Consider the following 9,534-nt stretch of genomic DNA (forward strand, 5'->3'; position numbering starts at 1 on the left):
TTATCCTTATCCACACGAAAATGTTTTTTGATGAACACAACTTTTTTTCATCCGGTTTGGGGGGTCCGTACACATGCAAACATAACGAAAACAACTTAAAACTGAGATTTTTAAAAACTCTGGCCACAGTATTTATTTTGAAGTGTGGACAAGATTAACGGATATTTACCAGATACGTCCTATATGTCACGTCACGCTATTTGTTAGGTTACTATAGTAACCAATTTACTATTTCCTTTCTCTCACCACTCTCGCCACTTTGTTTACAAACAGTTGTGGAAGAAATGGACCAACTGACAGGGGCGTCTCTAGGATTTTGACACATCCGGGGCTTAGCCCGGAAGAATTTTTAGGCATAGAGACATTCTCCATCATTGGTGAAAAAGGTGAAAACGATGCAATCCACAGATCATCAAATGAATGACCCATTTTGAATTTAGTTCTATGTACTGACATTAGCTAGCTACGTAACAACACATTAGCTGTGTCCCAATTCAGGGGCTGCATCCTTCGGAGGGTGCATTTGAAGGCCGATTACGTCACAGCGCTGCGCGAAGGCTGTCCCAATTCGTCCAAATTCGAAGGCTCCTCCAAATGCAGCCTCCAAATGCGTCCTCCTTTCCCCTGCATTCGGAGGATGCACCGCTACCATCCTTCGCGGCCTCCCGTATCCCAAGATGCTTTGCTGCACCGTTGTTGTTATTAGCAACCTAGCCGCTAGCTATCGAACGGAGCAGCTCTGTGCTGTAGCCACGGTAACCCGGCTCTGCGGCCGGCTCGGAGGCGTGGTCGCCCGCTAAGCTGAGCTCTGCTCTGGCTGCACAGGTGAGGAGCGGAGGTGTGTGTGACAACTTTAATAAAAAAGCTATAAAAACACATTACTTGTGCTCTTTATTCTCTATTCACTTAATAGCCTGAAGCCTCCCCTCCCTGGCTGCTGTTGAATGGTTTGTTTATTAGTATATTAATGATAACTGCCCTTGTATTGATTCTACTTCTTGAAAAAAAAAAAAAAAAAAAAAAAGGAGGAGGAGGAGGAGCGGAAGAGCGGTAGAGCCGTTACAAGCGGCACTTTTAAATGTTTAACGTCCGGCCGTTGTTTACGTTCGGATCAGGTAATGCTCTGAAGGCTAGACCGTCCCATTTACCGACCGTTGATGCAGCCGACGGAAGAGTCTCCGAAGCCGTTGCCTCCGGAGACCGCGTAGGCTGGGTCCTCCGAAGGCTGCAGCCCCTGAATTGGGACACAGCTATTGTGTTTCCATTTAACACATTAGCAGCTACAGTAAAAGAGGCAGGCTGTGCGGGATCCCTGTCTGCTAACTAGCTGAAAATAAACAAGATGGTTCGATGTTATAGCACATTAACTTCAGCAACTTTCCCCTCTAGAAGAAGCCCAAACTTAGTTATTTCTAGGTACACAATTCTCACACCCTACAATTGCATTTACAGATGCCAATAATTACAGATTGCTTTTTTTCTCATGTAATATCAACCAGAGCAATATCAACTAGCTGCTAGCTAGCTAACGTTAGCTACTACCCTCTTGTAGTTCCAGCTGCAACACTCTTTTCGAAATTATACATTTTTACATAATTTCTATTCCCATTACCTTTTTGATTGCTGACCACCTTTGGGGGAAAACATGGAAATCTTATTTGTGGCATCTTGATACACTTTAGCTGCTACTAGCTACCAAAAGACAGCTGCAGCTTGCTGTTGTCAAACCTGCCTGCTGTCAGGTATTTGTTGTCAAGTTAAATGCGCCGCTGTTTTGGGTGAATGACGTCAAGTGCGACCTGGAGGTGTTAACCACTTGTGTGCCAAAGCCAAAGTAGTGGCTTTTTAAAAATATAATTAATTGTTACTCAAACCTGTCCAAAAACACTGTTTTATCGAAGCATCAACATAAGATAACCGTAGTTTGAGGATGTGATCTTAAAAAAAAAAAAAAAATGTTTTTTTTTTTTGAAAATTAATATTCGGGGCTAATTAAAAAACATCCGGGGCTTTAGTTTGGTGCAGAATAATCAATCAATCAATAAATAAATTAGGTCGGAAGCTACGTCAGACCGGGGGGGGGGGGGGGGTTGTGGATTCTACAGGTGAAGACCACTTCCGCGTTCAAAAAGCTGCTCTGTTTAATCAATATTCTGAAGAAAGATCTGATTATTAGCCATAACGCTGTAACCACCCAAGGAAGACTGTGTAACAATATTATGTGCTTCTGCTGAGTCCAAAAGCCCTGTGTAATATCAACTTTATTTTAAGAAAACACGTTTTGTTTCCAATGTCATATCACGGAGAAGCACTACATTACCCATAATCCCCATATTTATCAGCGACGTGTCTAATTGGTTGAGCTTGCTGTTACCAGCAAATGAAAAAATAAAACAAATTGAGCTTATATTATTTTCTTAGTAACTAAAAGGTCTTAACATCTTTTTTGTTTTCAACATTGAATAAAAAAACGGTGCTATATTGTTAAAATTCAACAATAAAGTGCATACAAGTTGGCTTGACTTCTTTCTTTTTTTTCATAATTTTCACCAGCATCTTTCTGGTCCACATCACATCACATTTAATGTAATTTTAGGGAATTTTAGGGACAAAGTTTCTGTAGAATTTCAGACCTGTCGGACGTCCAGAAGGGTCACAGCTGACCGTCCAGGCTCGTTTCTCGGCCTTCAAAGCCTAGATTTAGAAGCCTTTTGTCTAATAACGTCCACATTCTTGGGGTTATAAGGCTGAAGGTTTAATGCATTTGTCCGGGGCCTAAGGCCATCCACCATGTGCAATTTCAAACCCGTGCGACCTTCACAAGTGTCAAAGGTCACTGATTTGTGACCTTTTTGACCCTGTTTCCTTGAATAAAACACCAAGACTTTGATGCGGGAAGCTGAGATTTTAAAATGTGGTCCAGAATGTCTAGTAGATTGTGTGTGCAAAGATTCAGAGCTCTGTGACATTCAGAAGGGTCACAAATAGCCAAAAAGCAATGCTCCTTTCTCTGACCTCTTATTAAAGGAGAAATGTTTAAGCAGCAATTCTTTAATAGCTTCCAGATGCTTTGGCCTATCAGGCTGAATTTTTAGCTAAAGGAGCTGGTGTACGATCAGGAAGTAGGGGAGCTGTGCATAAAGCCAATTGGTAAGTGTCAAAGGTCACAGGGGTCAAACATCAAAGTGAATCCAGCCATTCCTGCTTTTTCTCAACAAAACATACACGCTTTAAGTTATCATCATGAAATATTAATATGTTGTATATCAGAGAGTCCTCTATCAGAATATTTTGGTCCCGTTGCTCTAGGGGCCCCGGGGGGCCCCGGGGGGCCACTTGGCTTTCCCATGCTCCCACAGAGTTGGGCCTCGGGGTGATGGATAAGGGCCTCACCATGAGTCCACAGGCCAAGTTTCAAGTGATTTGGTCGGTTTCTATGGAAACAGCGGCCTCAAGGATACAGAGGAATGCGGCTGTTTGAAGCCCCGCCTCTCGAAAAGTAATGGCTCGATCAGGACCAAACACACATCTACGCGTTCGTCTTGGGCCCCCGAACCATGTATTAAAAAAATCAGAACTGTACGACTTTTGGAAATGTGTTTTGTCTATTTCGACTTTTCTGACTAAGAGGATCTCTCAAGCTTTAAGTCTGACAGACTCTTCACTTTGATGTTTGACCCCTGTGACCTTTGACACTTACCAATTGGCTTTATGCACAGCTCCCCTACTTCCTGATCGTACACCAGCTCCTTTAGCTAAAAATTCAGCCTGATAGGCCAAAGCATCTGGAAGCTATTAAAGAATTGCTGCTTAAACATTTCTCCTTTAATAAGAGGTCAGAGAAAGGAGCATTGCTTTTTGGCTATTTGTGACCCTTCTGAATGTCACAGAGCTCTGAATCTTTGCACACACAATCTACTAGACATTCTGGACCACATTTTAAAATCTCAGCTTCCCGCATCAAAGTCTTGGTGTTTTATTCAAGGAAACGGGGTCAAAAAGGTCACAAATCAGTGACCTTTGACACTTGTGAAGGTCGCACGGGTTTGAAATTGCACATGGTGGATGGCCTTAGGCCCCGGACAAATGCATTAAACCTTCAGCCTTATAACCCCAAGAATGTGGACGTTATTAGACAAAAGGCTTCTAAATCTAGGCTTTGAAGGCCGAGAAACGAGCCTGGATGGTCAGCTGTGACCCTTCTGGATGTCCGACAGGTCTGAAATTCTACAGAAACTTTGTCCCTAGTGCTCTGAACAAAATCAAATCAAAATCTCAGCTTCCCGCATCAAAGTCTTAGTGATTTATTCAAGGAAACAGGGTCAAAAAGGTTAAATTTAACACTAATCAGTTACCTCTGACCGTTGAATTCATAATAATGTTTTTCAGATAAAAAATAAAATTTCACTCATTGAATTAAAAATTACATTAAATGTGATGTGATGTGGACCAGAAAGATGCTGGTGAAAATTATGAAAAAAAGAAAGAAGTCAAGCCAACTTGTATGCACTTTATTGTTGAATTTTAACAATATAGCACCGTTTTTTTATTCAATGTTGAAAACAAAAAAGATGTTAAGACCTTTTAGTTACTAAGAAAATAATATAAGCTCAATTTGTTTTATTTTTTCATTTGCTGGTAACAGCAAGCTCAACCAATTAGACACGTCGCTGATAAATATGAGGATTATGGGTAATGTAGTGCTTCTCCGTGATATGACATTGGAAACAAAACGTGTTTTCTTAAAATAAAGTTGATATTACACAGGGCTTTTGGACTCAGCAGAAGCACATAATATTGTTACACAGTCTTCCTTGGGTGGTTACAGCGTTATGGCTAATAATCAGATCTTTCTTCAGAATATTGATTAAACAGAGCAGCTTTTTGAACGCGGAAGTGGTCTTCACCTGTAGAATCCACAACCCCCCCCCTTTCTGACGTAGCTTCCGACCTAATTTATTTATTGATTGATTGATTATTCTGCACCAAACACCATGATCACTAAATAAATAAATAAATAAATAGATAACCGAAAGGACGTCCTTGCTGTAAACTACGTCAGACACAGCAGCATCAGGTTCAATAAAGCTTTAAGGAAAAGTAAAAAAAAAAAAAAAAAACGGGCACCTAATGAGTCAAGCATGTGACGAGGAGGGACAGTGACCGTTCGTCAGGCTGTTGACCCACTGGGGGTGTTGTCTTTGAAGCTGAAAATGCGTGCATCCACCACGACACGGTTTGCATGGCCATCTCACGGAAGTTGGACTCATTGGCTTTCAGTGGAGACTGTTTCCGTGCTTCTTTCACGTAATTTTAACACATTACGTGAAAGGAGCACGGAATCTGGTACTAGGTGTTCGTGGTCATTTCACGCATTTCTGTGAGATCAGGTTGCACTGAGTCCACATTGAGCCCACCTCGAATACACGCAAACGTCCATGTGTCACTGTCCCATAGCGAGATACCGAAAAAAAATAATGTTGTAAGAGCACTTTAGGAAATGCTTGAATATTGTTGCTCATCTCAAGGGTCTTTTCATAAATAAATTGAAATTTGACTAAAACTATACATCAAATTTCTCAGAACAGCTTGGAGGGTATTGACACGTGCATTTACAAACATTTCACTTGCACTGAGCCATCTAGTTGTCTTCAGAAATATTTTCAAAGCATCATGTAACTTGCAGTCTCTAAATGCTTGCTTTCTTTTAATTTGTCCATAAATATGTGGTGTACAAGGGTGTACAATGCACTTCAAACAGAGACACCTTCACAGCCTCATTTTTACTTCCACAATAACTGAGTGCAGGCTTGCCTATCAGCTTTGATACATCTCTTGCACACCAACATTTGATTTAAATCCAGCAGATTAGGGATGTCTGCCGTATATATCCATGAAAAGTATACATTCACACATTACATATGAATATGAGTGTTTTCATGTTCAGCCTGTGGTGTATGTGCCTCCCACTCTGAAATCCTTTAATAAAGGGACCTGCATCAGTCTTTTTAGAAGACCAGCACTGCTCAGACAAAAATCAACCAAATCGTCTATCTACAGGTGGTTCACTTTTCTGTCACCGGTATGTCTACTGCCTTGATGTATCATCCATAGACAAGTTAAAAAAGAACAGGGCACAAAATGCTTGCTTGTCTGCCACCAAATGGGGCTGAGACACTGTGATCCCACTTTCTATGCATTGTTTGCTGAGCATACCAATAAGCCACAATGTATGCAGACACTTTGCGTTCAGTCATTGTAATGATGCAAAACGCATTCACACACCTGCATCAAACAATGCAAAGTCGTGGGCAAAATAATTATTGACTATGTGCAAATCTATGTGAACTTGTGCAATGAGTTACACATCTGTAAATATGATTTCTCACAAAATATTTGTCTTCTTTTACACAAACACAAATCGATAACTACAATTGCTTGAATCTGCCCCTGCAAGTCGCAATCACAATCACAATTTTGTGACAGAGCCTGATATTGAACCATCTATGCAACTCACCTGTTCTTGATGCCCCCAACTTCAGTGTCACTTTCAAACTTGAGGCTGATGCTGGTGGCACAGGTATTGCAGAGGCTGTCTTGCTTCACAAAGACACTGCAGTCATTGATCATCCTGTGTGCTACTTTACCACAACGTTTTCACAGAAACAGAAAAACCACGGCCTGGTGTTGTTTACACAGACCACCCTGTGGTAGTCCTGTGTTGTACGTGAACAGCAAATGTGTTGGGCTAGTATGGTTCAAAACTACAACCTTGAACATTCGCCTCAAGAAAGGCCAGAAAAATATTGTAGCTGTGTGAATGTGAGAAAGTTTGAGGTTGTCTGTCTCTAAACTTTAGCCCTGTGTTGGACTGGCGATGTGTCCAGGGTGTCCCCATCCTCACCCTGTCTGACCCTATAAGGATTGGCTATAGGCCAGATAAGGATAAGTGGTATGGCCAATACTGATGGGTAGATGGCCCCTGAGCGAAGTTCGAATTCTCGGCCACGGCACAAGCCACGGCACAAGCCACAGACACTCAGAGCATGGCGTCGGTCATAGGTAAAAACAACAATGTGCGTCCCAACCTACAGCTATTTAACAGACAATTCAGCTCCTCCCACTCTATACCATTTTATGAGTCCCCTGGTTGTCATGAGAATTTTCTTTAGACACAGTAATGATTTTTAGTTGTTAGTGGAAGGTTGATCATTGTAATAAGTGTAATAGTGCCTCTGTTCCTGGCTTTAGTAAATCATAATCATAACCATAGTCATTATCTCATTTAAGACACTCTATAAAACCTAATACCTGAATGTATTTAAATTGGTTTATATTCTTTAAAAACTTGGGCAGTCACCTGAAATGACAGCCTACACATGCTGATACATCTATGAATATGCACCTCAGATTTTCTTGTAGTTCCATAAAATCACACAGACACCTGTTTTGTCTTTATTGATGCTTTATTGGCAGATTTTGCAACTAATCAGGAAAAGCCGTAATGAGATTAAATGTCATTTGAAATTATTTTTCACACAAGTCAAAGAAATGAAATATAAGAAAATAAAAGTGTAAAAGATGCCATTTAACTATAAGCAAGATATTGACCATAGAATGATACAGTTACTGTATTCTGTTGTCACCTAAGGCCTACATCACATCAGCAGCTGACCTCCACCTGACTGACTGAACAAGTTTGGGTGTTTGTCACCTGACTCTCCAGCAAGGACCCCGTTTCTTGTGTAGAAGACCTTGGACAGAGAGGGACTCATTGGGGAAGATATGTAGTCCTGACACTGTTCACCACCAAGACTTGGCGCACACTGCACTTTGTAGGAAAAGAATAAGGTACCATGATCTAACATGCAGCTGTCTATCACTGTCCCACTACGCAGATCAAAATCACACCTACCAAGCAGATCACTATACCAGTAAGTATCCTCATCAAAAACACTGAACGTGAGTTTATTTTTCATGTTGATGCTGATACTTCCAAATTCAAATCTCTCTGGCCATCTAGGATTGTCGTTGTTACTTATGATCCTAGTGCGTTTTGTCTGATCACCATATTTGACCTCCACTGATCCGTCTGTCTGAGTCAATACATCACCATAAAGACCCTGTGCATAAAGCTTAAATACCTCTAGAGTTGCCAGACCTTTGGCAGCAGGACAGCAGTTTGGCCTCATATGCTGATTACTGTTACAGACACAAGCACAAGGATCCCTTGTGCCAGATCGATGCCCAATCTTACAGGTTTCTGAACATTTCTTCAACACTGCATTTTTCATGATGTACTTCTCCACCTCTCTCTTGAGTCCGGCCTGCGCAGGATGACCGTTTGGCAGTATGGTGTGCAGGGGCTTCAAGTCGTATCGGACCACATCAGGGATGGTTTTCAGTGAGTTTAGCCAGTTGTTATACACAGAAGGATTTGATTGGCCTTGAAAGAGGCCATCAACTCCTTCAATGTTTCCACCAATGACCTCTGTGTTACGCTCATTATACGTGCTGCTGAAACTTTGGTTGTGGTTTAATTTCTTCTTTTTTTCCTGACAATGCTTGGTCATGGCCGTTATACTGGCTGTTTTGGCAAAACTAGCTGAGGCCTCGACTGACAAACAATCTTTCACCTCTGTTGAGGACATTCCGTTCATGGTTACTTCACAAGTCTTGACAGCAGTGATTGCTTTTATTTCTCCTCCCAGAGACACTTTTAGGATGTAATGTGTACCATAGGTGTCAATTAGATCGCGATACGATGACTCATCTTTTTGTGTATAGGAGGGAAGGGAGTTGACAGCTGTTTGAAAATCATGACTCAGTGGAGGATTTGTTGCCATTCTGTATCTGTGAAACAGAAAGAATACAGAGAATTTACATGTTACGTTTCTTTTTTTAGTATAGGTATTGTTAGCTTTACAGCACAAGTGTAAAACAAAGCACCAGAGTCAAAGAAAACAAACAGATTAGTTGACTGTTAATCTCAAGAAAACGATGATGTTCACATACTCACTTATAGAAATTACAGTAGACACTGTGACGAAAGAAGCTGTAGCGGTCTTTTTTTGACTTTTGCATTCCAAAGGTTGCATCTCTGGAGTGGGAACCTCCTAAACCAACACCAACGGTCACACTGGGGCTTACAGGGATTTCAAGGCCGATCTTCCAATCATTGGACACAGACGATGTGGAGTCGTTGACAAGAGTTTCGACAGAATCATATTCAGTTGTGGAGACCTTTAAACTGCACATAGGGAGGGTTCTCCAGTCCGCCACAGAAACTGGTACCTTCTGTTTTTCCCCATTCATGTAGTTGTTCCTGTAAAGCCTGCAAGTGCCATTTTTGAGCTTCCATGTTTCAGTGTCGATGACATAGGCACCTTTCCGCTCCATGGTAACGATGTCAAAGCCTTCTCCACCCAGATTGTAACCAGGGACTAAGTGTGCCTTTTCACACTCTTGAGGTGTCCCAGTGAAGCTGACTCCTGATGGCAGACACAGAGGACTCCATGCCCAACACAGGAGCAT

General features: G+C 41.6%; 1 protein-coding gene across 1 annotated transcript; it reads right to left on the reverse strand.

Moving 5' to 3' along the window:
- Positions 1-7,658: 7,658 nt before the first annotated feature.
- LOC146991415 (perforin-1-like) lies at positions 7,659-9,534 on the reverse strand. Its single transcript, XM_085770571.1, has 2 exons — positions 9,020-9,534; positions 7,659-8,853 (listed from the first exon to the last, which is right to left on the reverse strand). Exons 1-2 carry the CDS (start codon positions 9,532-9,534, stop codon positions 7,659-7,661), a joined length of 1,710 nt encoding a protein of 569 aa, XP_085626697.1.

This window comes from Trachurus japonicus, chromosome 1 (genome assembly GCF_045865225.1).
Source record: "Trachurus japonicus isolate A0001 chromosome 1, Traja_1.0".
In the NCBI taxonomy this organism is placed as follows: Eukaryota; Metazoa; Chordata; class Actinopteri; order Carangiformes; family Carangidae; genus Trachurus; species Trachurus japonicus.

Coding starts and splice junctions, on each gene's coding strand:
- LOC146991415 (XM_085770571.1), bottom strand. CDS start 9,534: ATGCTCCTGTGTTGGGCATGGAGTCCTCTGTGTCTGCCATCAGGAGTC. Junction 8,854..9,019: donor GTCTACTGTAATTTCTATAA/GTGAGTATGTGA, acceptor TCTGTTTCACAG/ATACAGAATGGCAACAAATC.